Source organism: Protomyctophum parallelum (assembly GCF_964188405.1).
Source record: "Protomyctophum parallelum genome assembly, chromosome: 16".
NCBI classification, from domain to species: Eukaryota; Metazoa; Chordata; class Actinopteri; order Myctophiformes; family Myctophidae; genus Protomyctophum; species Protomyctophum parallelum.
In genome coordinates, this window is record NC_139711.1 from 23,607,417 (window position 1) to 23,626,132 (window position 18,716).

An 18,716-nucleotide genomic window follows, 5' to 3' on the forward strand; every position below is an offset into this window, starting at 1 on the left:
TGACCTCATGCTTCCTTCTATGCATGAGTAGTCCAAGCTGCTTCTTTTCACCTGACAGGGGAGAGTTTCACCGGCCGGACGTAGCGCGTGGAAGGAACACGTTATTCCGACCAGTTCCTTTCCCCTCCATCAGGCACCCCGGCTGGCCACGGGGAGGTCGTTTAGAGACCAGGATTACTGCATGTTTTTAGTGAGGGCACACGGGGAGAACATGCAGAAAGCACAGAAAGGCCCTTTCGCCAACCCCGCCTCGGGTATGGGCACTGATGACGCGGAGGAGGGAACACGCCGCCCAGTGTCCACGGCTTTCCCAGCGGGAATCGAACCCAGGACCTTCTAGCTGTGAGGCGACAGCACTACCGACTGTGCCACCATGCCCCTCTTATTCCTGCTCCAATGAGCCATGAGCGAGGAAACATGAAGGTATCCTTCTGGGAAGACTTTTCAAGCTGAACGGCATGATGTTAATGGCGTCGCTTTTATAGCTGGCATTGGCAATGTTGTTACGCACGCGCGTGTGTGTGTGTGTGTGTGTGTGTGTGTGTGTGTGTGTATCCCTTGTGCGTGTCACACGATGGATGCAAATGTGAAACAGTACTGCGGCGGGGCAAATTATACTGTGGCAAAACTAAAGACTGTTCTTTCATTGCTGTAGGTGAGCAGGATTGTTGTGTCTAAATGGAGCCATGAAGGTCTCCGCTGTGTTGTCATCATCAGAAATGGACTTCACTTCACTACATTTCCACATCCTTGGTGGGAGGGATTAAGAGACGCAAGGAAAAGATGCAAGGAAGTAAGGGAAAACAAGGTTTTAATTTAGAGACATGGACTGCAGCCCATGGGTGTCAAGCTGGGGGGATGAGACGAGAGACAATTCGATAGGGATGGAACTTTGATCCCAGGTGCACCATGGGAAGTCTTGTGACAGGAGCCCTTGAATTTGCATGTTCAAATTAGTACGAACCGAGAGGATGTCAAACTCATGAATAGAAATAAGTGTTTGTATGGATTACTAAAATGAAGGATGGCTATTAGAGAATTGCACGGATGTGCATGCGCACACGCACACGCACGCACACACACACACTCACTAATGTTATTAAAGCTGCATTATCGATTTTGACTTTACTTTTCCATGACCTTTCATAGCACTGGACTGGCGTGTCAATAAACCGAAGAGCACAGTGTCTCCGGTCCAGCATCGTTAAATGTCTTGGGGGAGATGGAAAATAAAGCAGGCAGTGAATCCCTAGAAATGGTCCTCACACTGGAAAACAAACCTTTCACCGAGGCCAGTGCCCAGCTGAACACGGACAGAATACTGACAATGACATTAACTTACCTTTATTGCACTTCCACAGAACAAAGAAATAAATATCCAAATTCCCTTAACCCATTCTGACCTGAGATCAGATTCTAAAAATGTCTATTACATCCTGACAGTTTCATTATTAACCCATTCTGACCTGAGATCAGATTCTAAAAGTGTCTTCGATTTAAAAAAAATAGCAGATCTACAAGCTCGTATCGCGCCACTCGGTGGCGCGATATGAGCTTGTAGATCTGCTATTTTTAAATAGCTAAAGCATAACATGATGCTGACACCAAAATGGGTGCCCGGTCAGAATGGGTTAATGTTTACAAAACAACAGCCTTATGACTTCAACTAAATCCAATATTGTTTCCACGTCGATATCTAATGGCCAAACTATCAAGAAAAGCCCTAAAGACTATAGCATAGCTATGTATGCGTGATTAACCCATTTAGACCAGAGGACGATTCTACAAATGTCTTCTAAATCCTGACAGTTTTCTGAAAAACCCATGTTTCTATGTCAGTGGTTCTCAAACATTTTCATGTCAAGGACCCCAAATATATATATGTAATCGCCGACGCCCATCTGAAAATCCAGGGATCTTCCAGAAGCAAAGATTTGAGTTACAAATGTTCGTTCTGAAAGAATATATTCAAAGGTTTGATCTACAAGCTCGTAGTACGGCACAGTGCCACGCTATGTACAGTAGATCTGCTATTTTTCAATAGCTAAAGATAAACATAATGCTTAAAACACCAAAAGGGGTTCCCGCCCAGAATGGGTTTATGTGTTCATTATTTTCACACGGAGTAGTGGTATGCCATTATTTGTCCTCTATTGTGTACTAATGTGTGTGTGTGAAAATGCATCCAACTGTAGTTTAAAACATATTCCACATTCCAGACAGAGCAGTCTACATCAGAACATTGTGTTTGGCCTGTGTCCAGATATTGTAGTGTAATCTACGTGTACAAACTCATGTATGTGACAGAGACAAACGGCCACAGTAAACTCTGAGCCAGTGTCACAGCCTCCACAATAAACAGTGCATTATGTACATACTACAATCCATTGGCAGTCTCATTTCCTGCTGGGCTGGTGCTAGTGCCGGTTCAAAGTTGGTTCAACTTGTGAACGTAAAGGGCCTTTCAAACGGCCTGGATCAACGACTGGTCTCCTCCAGGTCGGCTCAAGAGGGGTGCAACAACGCAAGCGTAAAAAAAAAGCTAAACAGTATCCAGGTCTGGTGAGTCGCGGGCGTGTGCACGAAACGAGCACGCACGCAACAAATTCACAGGACCGCGGTCGCGTAAATAGTAAATACGCTTGCGTTGTCGCACCGCGACTGCTCACCAGTGCTCCGCGGGAAAAACGCAGGTCTCATTGAAAATGAACTATAGGCGCGTTATAGCGCTTCACGTTTGAAAGCCCCTTTATAAGCAGATTGGTTGGCAGAGACATGATCTCACTGCAGGTTATAGTTATAGAATTATTACTTCACCAGTAAGAACAAAACTACTTCACAAGAACAATGTTGCTGTAACTAAGATTCACAAAAAAATAATACATGCACAGATGATCCACTGCAATGCAACGTTCACGAGAGGCCACTTCCTGGTTTAGCACAGAAAAGATGCTTCATGTTTTGTCGATATGAATGGCTCACGAGACACTGTGGAGATAACAACTGCACAGAGCCTTGATTTTTCATTTATTGGCCAATTAATTTAGAACGCGTATGTGGATACTTGGCAAATGTGCAGAATATCTAAAGGTTGAAAAAGGTTATTTTGGACAGTGCTGTTGGGCACTACATTATTATGGTAATGAGCTGCAAAGAGTTGATATCAGAGTTGAGCCAGATCCTTTGCTGTTGAAATGCTAAGAACTGGACAGAGATTAGCACTGGCACTGAACCAGCCCTAGAAATAGCTTGGTGATAAAGGGGCAAGTGTGTGGTGTTGTTTAGTTTATCCACTCACACTGAGCCAGTATCCCGGACAGGGCATTCTTCAGCTTCTCTTTGGCTTCCTCCATCTCCTTCTCATGCTGAGTCTTCTCACCCATCAGTCGGCGGATGTGGCTGTTGGAGGACTGGATCATGGAGTAGAAGTTGTTGGCGTTCCGGCGGTTCACCTCGCCTCTCTCCATCCAGGTCAACAGCACCCGCACCGCCTCATGAAATGTACCGTCATCTGACCCGAGAAGAGAGGAGAGGAAGAGTAAGGGATTAAATTGTATTTAAGACAGAAAAGACGCGTGCACGACTGCACGACGATGCTTACACACACCAAAGTCCTTGTTGTGATGCCAGTCCACGGGAGAGCAAACGGAATAGAGATCTTGAAGGAACAAGAAAGTGGCCGCACACACACTGATAGCCAAAGTGCCAATACTATATTTCGGACGCACTGTACAAGAAATCGACAGAAAAGCCAACTAATAACAGCCCTCGATAGTAAGTGACTGTGTGCAGTTTGTTAATGAGTGAGGTGTGCTGGTGCCTCATTAAATGGAAGCATTGACAAAAGTGTTTTGTGGCTCTAGAGTTTGAAATTTTTACATTTGGATATCCTGTCCTCATTTGTCATGTCCCCGCACTTCGATACTTAACTACAGTTTGCTCTAGACATACAAATGTGTCACTTTGTACTGTACAATCCATCTCACAAACTCAGTATGGGTCCTCGGAAGAGATCACATTTTCTTTGGCCTCAAGCAAATCTTTTGGGTCTCGAGCAAAAGGTTTACACCAAAACAGCCATGATCTCATTTCACCACTCAGTTCTCTGACATCATGGCCAGCGAGTGAAGGCTGAAAAAGAAAAAGAGAGACAGGTTGTCTCCGCCATTTTCTCAGGAGACAATTTTAGGTAATACCTGTAAGTGTCATCTCATTAGAGAAACAAGTTTAAATGCAGCCAGAAGCTGAGTAAAGAATCTGTGAGAGGAGGAGGAGAGGGGGTGGGTGCAAGAGAAAAGGAAGATGGATACAAGGGCAAGAGAAAGCACACAGCAGGAGACTCGAGCAGAGGAGAGATGGAGAACTCCTGTTCAGCAGCCTTTCTTTTAAAGCCTGTTGACAAACAGCTTTGTTGAGCGTAAAGGAAACAAGTACTGTTTAAAAAGTAGTTGTTCATCATCACTGTTCTCCACGATGCCTGGGCTCTGTGGCTGCTTCACCTCCACAGGCACAGAAAACAGACACATAGGAGTGGGTAGCGTTGAAGACCTGCTAAGATACCTTTGATCTTGTCTCCCAGCTGGCTACATTCATGATCAGAGTAGTGGGTGATGGTTGGTGGGGAGGGCGGGCGGAAGCGGTCCACCTCCATCATGTGTCGGTGTCTCTCCTCTCTGGCCAGAGCGCGCTGATTACACTCCCACTCATACAGGTCATCTCTGGCCTGAGCAAAGTCCACGTGGAGGCGACCAGAGTCCTTCTTGTCCGAGCTGGAGCCTATACGGATGCGGTAGCCTGCAGAGGAGAGACAAGAAGAGGTTAGAAAGAGACAATGTAGAAACAGGGGAAGACGAATGAGCCATCAGTGACATATGGGGACCGACATCAATTTCTATCTCATCTTTGTTTTGACAGACACTTAAACAAGCTTTTCTTCAGTGTTCAATTGATCTGCCCGTCTCCCTATAATTGTAGCTGTGTTAGTTTAATACGTTCATTGCATGTCTAGGGAGGCTAAGGAATGCTAATTATTACTCTAGTGGACATGACACTGGTACCTCCCTCACTCCCCCTACTAATGGCTGTTTGTGGATTTGAAGTGCAATCAAGCTAATTTAGTTAATTGATGGTTTAAATCCTCAGTGTCTGCGGAAGCTCCACTGTATGTTTGCTTTGCTCATCATAATGTCTCGGAACTCCTGAGACACACACTGACGTGCGTGTCGCACGCACACACACATGCGCACGCAAGCGCACGCACGCACACAGAAGGCATAGAATAGTACAGTAGTGTTCATTTCAGTAGTGCCTGGAGTTTATGCTTGAGGAGATCTCAGTCCGTTTTGGGATGTACAGTGAGTGCGTGCGTGCGTGAGTGAGTGCGTGCGTGCGTGCGTGTGTATCCCTCCAAATGGAATGTGTGGATGAATATGAAATGTCTCACCGGACAGGTAGAGAGCCCTGTCCACGGTGCACTCCTCTGCGAAGCGGATGTGACAGAAGTTCTTCTTGCTCTTGCGGATGACGATGATTTCTCCACACTGTCCAAACACCTCCACGATCAGCTGTTCTGTGGAGTTCTCTGGCAGGCCGCCCACAAACACCGTCTTACAGCCTGGTGGGCGATCTCTGAAACCAGGAGCTGGAAGGTCTGTTGAACAGAGAGCCAGGACAACACAGGACAAACTGTTATGCGTTGGACCTACAGTAAGATCATGGGATACTAATATGGCTGGGCAGTGGCTGTGGCAGTGTAGGCTACATGAGAGAAACATACACCGAACCTTTTATCTACAACCAATATTTCGGAAATACGTACAGTTATGCATGGCTGTCTGAGGACACTAAACCACCTGAAAATGTATGTAGCTGGCAATCATAGCGACATCCAACGCTCTGTGGAGAGCGTATGGGCTGAAAATGTGGTCGAAAATGCACATTCAATGACAGCGATGCTCATGCAGTAGTGCAATATGTAAGTGAAAGAGAAACTCTTCTGCAGGGATGATTCAAGATTCTTTATTAGGAAAAAGACCCCTTGAGATGTACCATCTCGTTTTCGAAGGGCTCCCAAGTCCCTACACAGATACATGTCACAATCATTATTGTAGATGTAAACAATAGACAAAACAAAGTACATACCACATACATAGACAAGACATAACACTAAACATTGCAAACCTTGAAAACCTCACAGCCTCATTACCGCATATAATCCAATCATATAACACATTTTAAAATACTAGGTTCAGTGGACTGCGAATGCCAAAGTAGGACTAGGACGTGATCAGACTAGAGTGGGATGCTACTCTAGGATAGCACGTTTGCAGTGTGCATAAACCCCTCATTACAAAGAAAAATGCTCATTAGAGAGTTCAGACTCAGAGGTGCAAACACCATAGGCACTGACTACAGATGCCTAAGTGGACTGAGGTTGTATATTTAAACAGACTGTCCTCAGGACACCCTGCATTCCCATGGTACAGAGTTATGGGGTGGAACAATGTGGACACACAGAGTTCCTGGCTGGAAGCCAATCTGCAGAAATAGATGTGTCCCTGAGGACTGCTGTCTCTGTGGCCATTCACTGCCACTGGTCTGCTACACAAACCCATCTATCACCTAGAACCGACTAAACACCTTTTTACAATCCCTGACCTGCTAGAACCAGGACTCCCGACCCTGTGAATGCCATGATCACAGTCACACAGTACTAACACACAACACACTTCCAAGTGAAACCGCAGCATGTGACTTAACACAAAGTGTATGTGTGTGTGTGTGTGTGTGTGTGTGTGTGTGTGTGCACACGTGCTTGTGTGCGTGCGCGCGTGTATTTGCATGTGCGATCACACCCTCATGGGTTCTATTTATTGATTCCTGTTTTTCTTGAAAATTCTCTCTAAGACAGACAGAAGTATGGGAAGAAGCCAGACAAACACATACGTCATAAGTACTCATTCAAATCTCATCTCATCAAAGAGTACCAGAGGACAGAGACAAAGCAAATGAGACGGAAAGAAAAATGTAAAAGGAGAGAGAGAGAGACAGACACACACACACACACACACACACACACACACACACACACACACACACACACACACACACACACACACACACACACACACACACACACACACACACACACACACACACACACACACACACACACACACACACACACCCTGCTTAACACTGACATTTGAGAGAGAGAGAGAGAGAGAGAGAGAGAGAGAGAGTGCTCTGACAGCAGGTTGCTGTTGAGTTAAAGGTCAATGAGAAGGGATGCTGTGTGTCACGCTAGAGGGTCCACCACTGCTGGTGATGGATGGCATATGCAACCCGCTACTGTACATAAGAGCTGCTCCATTTACGTATGGTACACATAGAGTCATAGACTGAAGGGGGCGGCGGTGGCTCATGGGTAGAGTGGCCGGATGGTAACCACAAGGTTGCCAGTTCGAACCCGGGCTCCCCATTGTTAGTGTCAAAGTGTCCTTGAGCAAGATACTGAATTGCTCCTGATGTGCTAGTATATATAGTATATGACAAAAACACAAAAGAAAAAAAAAATCTTGAGACACAACAGGCACAGTGTACAGGCTCATCCTGCTGAAACCTTTATAGCTTCTTACTAAAAGGTTAATATCATTGACCCCCAACAAGCACACACCATGTGCTGTTGATGTTAACAACAGATACTGAATCAATACTTCTAAAAGACAAGCTAGACTGTCTTCTTACTGCTATGAACTGGTCTACTTTACAGGGCCAGTACTGTAGGTGAACAGCCTCAGCCACTGCTTCCAAGTGGCTGCTGGGTACACTTGTATTATTTTAACAACCACACCATTTGTCAGTGGCATACATATCGATGGGGGCCCATCAAGGAAGAGAAGACAAGAAAAGGCAAGGCGACTGTGAAAAGTTGACTCGGTTTATAAACAGCTTCAATCTTTACTGTAGCCTTAGTTTCAACGTGTTCATGATCTGCGAGCAGCAGTGCAACAAAGCTCAGCTGTAGCCTGGTTTGTCACGTTCGCACTAATGAAACACTAGACTAGGCATATTATTTAATGTCAACATTCACGTACAATTATCAGAAGATGTAAACCGGGTAAAGTAATCCGTCACTCTGAAAGTTTAACTTAAGTTTTTTTCCACCTGTCCAAAGTCATTTCTGATAGCCTGGCCCTGCAGCCATGTACTCCTACAGACATAATAACGTATTTCTAATCATCCTATCCATGTTGATATAATGCCATTTAGATCAATGATTTAACATTATGTTGTGATATAACATATCACCCCCCCAAAAGGAATGAATGAATGAATGAATAAATAATAAATAGAAAACATATTTGCACTGGGGCCCATCATAATCATATCACCATGATGTTATGCCACTGCCATTTGTAAAACAGACAAGACACTGGCTGCAGTCACGAAAGTAGCCAAGCATTATATTAGCTGTAGCTGCAGAGCAAAAAATGCAATAATACATATGATACATTTAATCTTAGACTAATACCCAGGCTATTTAAAAGGGCTGGAAGCATTTTTTCCTCTAATGGTAGAAAAGTGCTTGCTCCATTCTCTACACTGTGGGGGCCAAAGGCACCGGCAGACAGCAATCTCTTTTGGTGTAATTGTGTGAAGCAGCGCAGTGCCTGCACAAATACCTTCTTGACTTTCATGAGGAGAATATAAGTGCAGTTTTGGCTGGCTTTGCATCCTGCTCATCTCCAAGACACAGAAGTTTGGGTAAAATAAGTAATAATAAGGCAATAATAAGATGTGCCTCTAGGGGTAGATCTTTTACGATTCAAGATTTGAGATAGTGGTGAGGAAAAATAATTGCCCGGTTTGAGAAGCAAATAAATTGGCATGTGATTTTAGACATTAAGGTGATGGACTAGCTCTGGTCCATACTCCATAGCTCTAATGCCTTTGCATTAGAGCTATGTTACTCTTCTCTTCCTGTGCTCGCATGAAATGCAGACCAGCCTCTCGTCCGTAGCGAAAATAAAAACAGCGTTTTCACTACTCACCAATACAAAGGCGGCTTGTGTGATTAGAAAGCCTACTTTCCTTACGCACTCTGAGCCCCCCACCACACCTATAAAAACGCACTTTTTAGCCAGAAAGTGATTATTTTTCACCGGAAGAAAAATACATGTAGTTACTCCACTTTTAGTTACTCTACCGATATTGCCAAGAGAAAACCCCATAGACAAGAGTTTTCTTTCCGGTGAAATAAAAATCCCTTTCTGGCAAAATAATGCATTTTATGTGGTGGGGGGCTCAGAGTGTGTCCACTAAGGAAAGTAGGCTTTCTAATAACACAAGCCGACTTTGCATTGGTGAGTAGTGAAAACGTTCTTTTTGTTTTCGCTACAGACGAGAGGCTGGTCTGCATTTCATGCGAGCGCAGGAAGAGAAGAGTAACATAATGCAATGCAAAGGCATTAGAGTTATGGACCAGAGCTAGTGATGGACCTGGGTCCTGCAGGGAGGGAGGACAGCCCAGGAGGTGAGTAGGGAGACAGAAGCAGGGGTCAGACTCATCACCATGCTGGCTTGTGGTGGACATTTTTTGTCAAAATTCCATTTTTGCCACATGTTATAGTCCTGAATCAATGACCATAACAGAAGAAAGTTCAGAGTTAAGGGGGTCCTTGCAAATAAAACATTTGAGAACCACTAGAGAGATATGGAATATGCCATAGTAAATAATCATGCAGACTTACTGGGGTTCGACGGGAAGAGGGTGCAGCTCTGGCAGTGGATGATCTCCTTGATCATTGGTACATCCTGGTGCCAGGGTGTGCCGGGCATGCCGGGAATCATGGGATTCATGGGGGGCATGCCATTCATCAGGATGTTGGGGTCAAATTCTGGAAGGGGACAAAAAAATAAATAATAATTAATGAGAATTCAAAGTAGCAGCTGTAACTTACAGTTAAACCGGCATTGCATTATACTGTGTGCCAACACCAGTGACACACAAGCAACCCAGAAACAACTGAATACACAGCTTCTCATGAATAAATCATCCGCCAAACAGCATGCCTATTTAACGAGCTTTAACTTCCTCCTGCAGTTTGAAAGTTGATCTTAACACAACGGATGCGCCAGCATATTTCAAAATATAGGCGCTAGACTGCCAGCAGATTAGGAGATACAAGCCATTCTTTTAGAGCTGCAAACAAGGAAGTGAACGGCAGTACATTGCAGAAGGAGAGGCCAAACACCACCCCAAAAAATAACAATGCTGTTGGAAGCCCAAAATGAAAACGTACATGATGCAGAGGTTTTATTGACAACCACTAATTTAGACTGCAGGCTGGAAAAGCACAGTACGTATTACCTGTTGAACCTGCGCCAGTGAAATAAATGGCAGTGACATAATTGATACAACATTGTGGAAATAGTATATGGTGATAGATACTAAGCAGTGTCAAAGTTTTTTTGTGAGACTAAAGTAGGTAATAAGAAAGACCCTTGTTGCCAGGGCGATGGAAGATTTCTCCCTGCCCGCTGAGATGAAGGACAGGGACATAGATTGGAGAGATAAGGAGAAGAGGAAACAAGTTGGATCCGAGGGGAGCTGCAGTGAACCCTCCTGAATGCCTATCACTTTGCACAGAACATGTGTGAGGTCACCTGTGTGTGTGTGTGTGTGCGCGCGCACACACTTTGGAAAGAAAAACTATGATGAAACAAGTATTTTTGTTAATTATTGAAGTTCATTGAGAAATATGGATATTAGGATCTCATCTCAGCCTTCATGTCGTCAGCCTTTGATGTCAGTGATCTATGACATATCTATGACCCCTAAATAGAAACCTAAATTTGGTCACGGTTTCAGTCCAATCAGAGTCCAAGAAATTCAACGGAAAAAGGTAGTTTGAATCTCAAAAGGGGGAAAGTGCACCGGATTGTCTGGTTGAGTCAATATTATTATTAGGAAATTATTAGTAGTCATATTGGTTGAGAAACAGTGTATATACATGGGATGCATAGAAAGTGTTACAAAAGCACTAAAATCTTAGCCCATAACCCCACCAACACAACAGTGGTCCCCAGGTTGATTCTAAGTCAGGGTGGTGGTCCCTTGTTCACAATAAGTTGAAAACCACTGCCACCCCTGTGGAAAATATCCACTCACATACTGTAGAATTCTTCTTGGAAATTCATATTACATCTGATATCAGGCCTGTATTTTATTGTACCGGGGGGTACAATACAATTCTAACGCTTTGAAGAGAAAAAAAGATTTGGTTGCATCAGGGCATGGCTGGTGCAATTTCACTGCAGCACTGCTCATACTCACCCTGGTGTGTCATCTGAATGTGTGTGCGTACGTTCGTGCATGCGTGCGGATGTGACCTGCATGAATGTGTGACATACAGTGCATCTATGTATACTGTATATATTGTGTGTGTGTACTCATGCATGTGTGTTTATCCTCTAAGAGCTGGAGGCCATGTAGCAGAGCTGTGCGTAATGACAAAGATTATTTACTTCTTCAAAGGACGCCGTCTCTACTTTCAGCGACGGAGCCTCAATGGAAGAAGCCATGTATTATCCCCAGCAGCAGTGGTGGTCGTGACCTTTTTTCACTGATGATAACTACATAAATACAAAATAAAAACTAAGCTGTGGTGACTAAAACTATAGGACTATATACTGACAATCTGTCAACAAATAGAAACTATGCTAAAATGTTAGAGGAGCTAGTGGAGAAGAGATCTAGTAGAACTACAAGACAAGTCATTTTATGTTTGGTGCGCTGAGATAATAGCAGATCTACAAGGTCTCAAAGTGTCACGATACGACACGCTGTGAGCTTATAGAGATGTTATTTTTGAAAGGCTTTTGACAGTGCTTTTCCTGAAATAGAGACACCAGCCAGGCTGACAGAGGTTAATGGGAACCAGCTCACTGCGTGTCGTACTGTAAGTAAACAGGAGTTTGGGTATTAGAGAAGTAAACAGAGATGTTTTCAAGTCAAGAGGTGAGAATGAGAATCTCCTCAGAGACGCAGAGAGATCATGAAGGACCCGCTTCAGAAAAACACATCAAAAGTGAAGCTGTCCACCCACACAAGACAACAAAACACAACCCTGACCGGTCTCCTCTTCCTCCTCCTACAGGAAACAAATAGTCCCACAACACCGTCTTCAAAAGCAGTGGTGGACAAAGTACTACATTTATTTTACTTAAGTAACTTAAGTTACTTAAGTATTAAAGGTTTTATGACATTCATTTTCATTTCTTTTTCTTTTTCTTTTTTCTTTTAGGTTTTATGAATTACACGCAAAAAACCTGAACTTTGAACATTCAGTGGATTTTCTGTGTTCTGAAGTTTTCTTTGGGGGTTTTTGGGCCTTTTGAGCTACAATGAAAACAGGCAACACAGTGAAACAGTGACATCTGCTGGCAAATCCCATTGACATATATGGGATTTGCAGTAAGTGATGTCACTTACTGCCGGCAAATCAGAGCACCCGTTTGAGCCAGAAAACCCCAGATCACAGAAAATCTACTGAATGTTAAAAGTTCATGTTTTTTGGGTGCAATTGAGATTAGAAAACCTAAAAAGAATAATCCAAAACCTTTTTTTTAATGTCACAATCCCTTTAATACTACAATGTAGAAACACTACGTTACAAGTAAAAGTCTGGTAGTCAAAATTTACTTGAGTAAAAGTACAAAATTATTGGCATCAAAATATACTCAAAGTACCAAAAGTAAAAGTACACATTATGCAGAATGTGCCGTTTGCTTAAAAAAAAGAAAAAGAAAGTGGTTAATGTATGTTTTGTAATAACAAGTACGACACGTAAACGCGGGAAGTGAATGAAGCTGTTGTGGCAGTCTGACACACACACACACACACACACACACACACACACACACCTCTGTAAATTCCAATTTCTTCTCTGCATCGTTCCAATTTCAGTTGCCCTCTGGTGGCGGGCGGGTGGTATTACAGCGTGACACACAGACACACAGACAGACAATTTTGGCCAGCTTCTATAGTTAGTGCTCACTTGGTTCGCAATCACTTTGTTCGCAAAAATCCAAATATACTAAGTAACTAGTAACAAAAGTTTTCAAATAATTGTAGTGGAGTAGAAGTTAAAGTATTGGCCAATTGTATAACTATTTATAAATTGTTCTTATTTATTTATTTTACGTATTTGACAAGTAAGTAAAAGTATTGAACATTGGGAATACTTTTTTACACCAAAGTACCTCAACATTGTACTTAAGTAAAGTACCTGAGTAACACTTAGTTACTTTCCACCACTGTTCAAAGTGGTTCCTCCGTTAATGATGTAGACGTGCTAGCATCATCTCACGTGCATTTTGACACTTTCTCAGGCTTTCTCTTCTCTACTACACTGGCCAATCTGTTTCTTGGAGGTTTGTTCAAGGCAATTACATTCAGAGCTGCACATCAATCAAAAGGCAGGCATGTGCACACACAGATGCCAGAGAACCCGTCCAATTGGCCTTTTTTTATGTCTACATAATTTATCACATTTATTTATTTCTTGCCAAACCAACCTGCCATTGGTGTAGTCTGACACTGTATGTCTCTAGTTCTCCAAGCAGGGTTCCCCAGCTAAATTAATGACAGGTGGGAACCACATGAATGAATGACTCAGAAACCTCTCATCTATTTACGTAAAAGTAGCAAAAATAGCTATTTCAAAAAAATCTAAAAGTTCAAAACTGCTAGTTTTGAATTGTAATCCTGAAAAGTGAATTAATTTATTTCCAAATGCATAAAGTTATGCTTTATTAACTTTATGAACTTAAATACAAAATTGTACAAAGACATAAAAAGACAATACAATTTTAATACTAGTCATTAAGCTACTAATCTAGACAAAAGTAATTAAGTCAGGTTATGTTTGCATGTTTGGAATTGCAACAGTCGAATAATATTAAATCTATATTCTGATATTAAACTGCACAGCGCATTAAGTGAAAGTGGGGGCTGCATCCGTCACCCGGAACCCAGTTGCCCATTTATGAGTTATGGGGTCTGTGGCCTAATGCATACCAAACTGAGGGTCCTTGAAATTAAAACGTTTGAGAACCACTGGTCTATGTGATATGCAGGCATACATCTTATGCCGACTACTAAATTGAGTGATAAGAAATGCAATATTGATATTTATGAAAGTGTGCAAAAAAGGCACACAGTAATGGATACAGTGCCCAGTCAAAGAGCCCTCTCCCGTCTTGCACTGTCATTCAAATCAACATGAATCTTTAAAGCCTATTTCAGATTAAAGATATGAGATAAGTCGATTGCAACAGAATGTCCAAAACTGTGATTTGCCCCTTTTCTTCACCTGACATGATCTCCCTACCTGGATTTCAACTACAAATATAACTTTTTTTTAACAATTCTATCCCATCATCTCATATATCTAGCTGCAGATAACGCAGGAATCTCTTACTGTCAGAAACTCCCATTTCAGCAAGCCCTATTAATACTGCAGTATTTTCTGCCAGACATCTCTCTGAAAGCACACACACACACACACACACACACACACACACACACACAGTGTACCAGCTCGTGAGCAGTCAGCAGTAAGGCGCATAAAGTAGCGTGGGGGAAATGCTTACAGCACAGGACTCACTGTCTGTCGCCTCATGTATTAGTTAATGTTGATCCATCCAGTGTGTCAGAATGAGAACTCCTTTCTACCTGGCTAGCCCAGTAACATGAATACCGTTGCTGCCGGGCATAAACCTCTTATCTCCTTATCTCCTTTATTTATTTATTTTTGTAAATCAATGCCCTACTTGATCATAGTTCATACTACAGTGTTATACAAAAGATAAAATAAGTTGTTTATTGTCACTGTGGACCATACAACATTACATACAACAATTTAGTGCATTCCACTTTTTAGCAAAAGGCCGATGCACACCTCAGAAGGCTAGTAACAGGTGCGTAGGGCAATGGAACATACTTGTCAGGCACTTGCCAAAATGTTTCTCTTTATTAGAAAATAACTAATAAAGAGTGTCGGGACCTTTTCTTTGTTTTTCAAATATGCCCTTTTTAGTGCATTTCACTTGAAATCAAAGTATCAAAAGTTTTAAAATCAAAGTTTTTATTTTATTCTTTTATTATTTGAATCCTGAAAAGTAACACATGAGGTTTCCACCCGATGGTGATGATGATATGCTTTCAGTGGGCTGAGAGCACAGAGGTCCTGAATGGCAATTACAACATACTTCCACATAGTGTTGAAAAACAATGTTCATCTCAACTTCCTTCATCTGATAATGAGCTTTGTCTCAATAGACCACTGCAAGGCAGAATCCAAAGATGAGAACTGGAACCAACAAGTCTATGCCATCATTAGTATGATCAGAGACATCTTTCACCTTTAGAGAGCCAATTACAGAGGACTTTGTTGTTCTGAGGATGCCATCACTACTTTGTATTTTCTGGCAAAGTAAAGTACATAGCCTAGCTTTCAAGGACAAACTTCACAAGGTGAGAACGCACAATTACCAGAGATAATTCAACAGATATCGATTTTAATTTGCAGGTCACTAATGAGATTGCCCATAGAATGGTAAGCTTTGTGTTTGAGGCTTTTTTTTAAATAGGTTTCCACATTCCAATTATACTGCAGATGAATACAGGCATGGTGTACATTTAACATGCACAGCATCCACAGCACCTACAGGTATAGCTTCCCGATCCCGAAGTACAGTATATAATGGTGAAAGATGAAGATCTGACAGTGCTTGGTGAGTTGAGTGTCAGATATTATAAATGGGTTCCTGGGAGGTTTCTACTCTGAGAGAACATCGAGGCTCCAGTCCACAGCTTTCATCTGCCAGAGTGAAGGAAAGGAAAGACACAGCCAGTGCTCTGGAACAGGGAAATTCCCCTCGTCTCTCACAGTCTGTCTGTCAGATGGGAAACCAGATGTTCGCTCTGGTTCCTGCTGCCGTCAGTTTGTGACATATAGTGCAATTAACATGATCCAAAATTTGCCAGCGTCTTTGGTCAAATTATACAGGCTCCTCTCTACTCCCGTGTTCTCATTGGGCAAGCTGAAAATGATGCCCATGGGGGGCCATGTAATGTAATAAGAGACATTTGTAATCAGCGTCATTCTTTATTCAAAGGTCAACTGATTTACAAACCTTCTGAATATTTCCACATTTATCTCTGGCCTGGTAAAGGTCATTTTCATCATCCAATATCATTATGAACCTTCCTTCCTTCATTCAGTGCTTCTATAGACATGTAACTTCATGTAATCTTCATTCACATCTACAGACACCATGTAACCTTCATTCAGTCCATCTATAGACATGCCATCATCAGATATTTAACGGAGGCTCTAGTGGAGACTGTGGACTTCCAGGATCTCCGTTCACAGTGGTCTGTTTATCCAGCGGTCTGTCTGTGGACAGTGCAGCTCTGACCCACTTGGCCATGGGGCTACATATTACACATTCTAGGCTTTCTTATCCAAGCAGTGCAGGAGAGCTGAGCTCTTTGAGCGAAATGAATGAGGCTCAAAAGGACACATGGGACTCATGAACAGAGGACACTGCTACCAGGTGTCCTTCGCTCCACCACTCTCCCCCTTTCTGGCCCTCCAAAGTCACAGTGAAGCGTGCCAACACAGCCAGGAGGAGCCATTCGCTCCCAGAGTCCCCAAAGGGGCCAGGAGGAGCCACACGCTTACATTGTACTCTGTCTGAAAACCCCAATGTCTCGGAGGAGAACTTCATATCCTTTCCAACCTTTATTTGCTTACACCTGATACAAAAAGTTCCTGCTTAGCTAGCACTTTTAAGATAGCACATGGAAATATTCATGTACATTTTACTAGTGACCTGCTTTTAAAGTTGATAAAGAATTTTAAGCAAACTGCGGCACTGTTCTAAATGGCTCTGGGCAAAAAAGGTTATTTTACACATTCCATACAACAGGCATAGACACAATAGGTTTCAAGAAGGCTTTGAGAAATTCAGAAATGCTTTCACTTGAATTGCGTTCATTTCAGATATCAACTATGAGTCATTTATATAAGCCAATTCATTCCTCCCCACACATTTATGTGTTGCCAGTGCTGTACTATACTGGCTCTCACGGGACGATGTCCGTCCTCCTCCTTAAGTTTCATTCAACAGCCCCTGTTGACAGGGACCTCCCAGAGCGCCTGTATGATTATGTGTAACGACAAAGATTTGAAACCTTAGACTCCGTGGTTGTTGACAGGTCCTTTACCTCTGCACCACCCAAACGTCCCTCTGGGCTCGACACTAGGTCCCCTTCTTTTTCCACTCTACATTATTGTTCAGACGCTAGAAACGGTGGCCAGAGGGAAGCATGCACATCCACCCCAAAATAAACACAGGTGCTGAATTTAAATATACATTTAGAAGTGGGAGGGAAGTTCACACACTGTATATTAGCTCCCAGAAAATGAAAACTACTTTTCGACCCTGTACTTAATACATTTTCTGCCAATCTCCTCCCCTGCTGGCCTTCCAAAGTTACAATAAGCTCTCCGACGTGGCAAGAGGTAGACAATTCTTTCCTAAAGTACCTTCATGTGCTTGCACCTGAGCTTGCTAAAAACAAAAAAGAAGAAAAAAAGTGTTCCTGCTTAGCTAGCACTTTTCTTTTTAGGAAAGCACATAAATATTCAATGAACACTGGGTCATTTCTTCGTCATCTACTGTCTGCACTCCATTATGGTTGACCCCTGTGCAAGCGAACCACTCTGCATTGAATGGCTCTGGATGAGAGTCAGCTAAACACCTAAAAATGTAAATGTGAATTCTAAACGAGTTCCATCGAGTGTGTGTGTGTGTGAGAGAGAGTGAGTGAGTGAGTGAGTGAGTGAGTGAGTGAGTGAGTGAGTGAGTGAGTGAGTGAGTGAGTGAGTGAGTGAGTGAGAGAGAGAGAGAGAGAGAGAGAGAGAGAGAGAGAGAGAGAGAGAGAGAGAGAGATCATTGTTAGGACCTTTGCTCTCTGTACTGCTGGAATTTCAGTGTCTAAAGCTGAGAGCTGAGAACCACAGATGAACAGTGTGTGTTCTAATCTGTCTAGAAATTACAGTTGCTGACTCAGACCTAATTAGACCTTAATGAAGATCTTGGCAAATTTGTACTGACGAGGAAAGGGGAGGGAGGATGTAGAGATAGAAAGGAGAGAGGAATGAAGGATGCATAGACTGAGGGAGAAAGGTTGCAGGAGAGAGACAGAGGGAGTAACCAGCTGTTTTTACAGGTCATGGATGAGGAGGGGACACAGCTGTCCTCTTCACCCTGCTCTTCTCTCTCTATCTGTCTCTCTCCAACTACCCTTTTCTACCTCCACCCGTGCTTTCTACTCCTCCCTCCTGCAACCGCTGCCACCACCTAACTGCTTTAATGAAGATGCATTAGCCCTAGGGAGACTTCAACTGTTCTTTGGCACCCACCAGATCAACAGCCTTTACAGTTTACACGCACACTATGTTTGTAATTTGTCGCTTGTCTAGCCTCACCGTACTGGCATGTGAGGTACATCTCTTTTGCACACATGTTAGATAATGTTACCAAACATCTCCACTGTTTTCCAGGCTGTGTTTTTTTATTCTTGTAACCAAACATCTCGATTGTGTGGTTTGCTTTATTGTATTTGGACTTCAGTCGAC

General features: G+C 42.9%; 1 protein-coding gene across 4 annotated transcripts in view; it reads right to left on the reverse strand.

Moving 5' to 3' along the window:
- Nucleotides 1-18,716, reverse strand: part of LOC310873882 (ecto-NOX disulfide-thiol exchanger 2-like) — a 147,549-nt gene that overhangs the window by 22,427 nt on the left and 106,406 nt on the right. For all 4 annotated transcript variants that reach the window (XR_014570515.1, XM_083786439.1, XM_083786438.1 and 1 more), the window contains 4 exons: nucleotides 9,753-9,899; nucleotides 5,444-5,650; nucleotides 4,561-4,794; nucleotides 3,299-3,511 (listed from right to left, as the gene is read on the reverse strand). Coding sequence is in view for 3 of the 4 variants with exons in the window: in XM_083786439.1 (XP_083642565.1) it covers nucleotides 3,299-3,511; nucleotides 4,561-4,794; nucleotides 5,444-5,650; nucleotides 9,753-9,899 (801 nt within the window). In the remaining variant the exon portion in view is untranslated. The remainder of the gene's footprint in view (nucleotides 1-3,298; nucleotides 3,512-4,560; nucleotides 4,795-5,443; nucleotides 5,651-9,752; nucleotides 9,900-18,716) is intronic.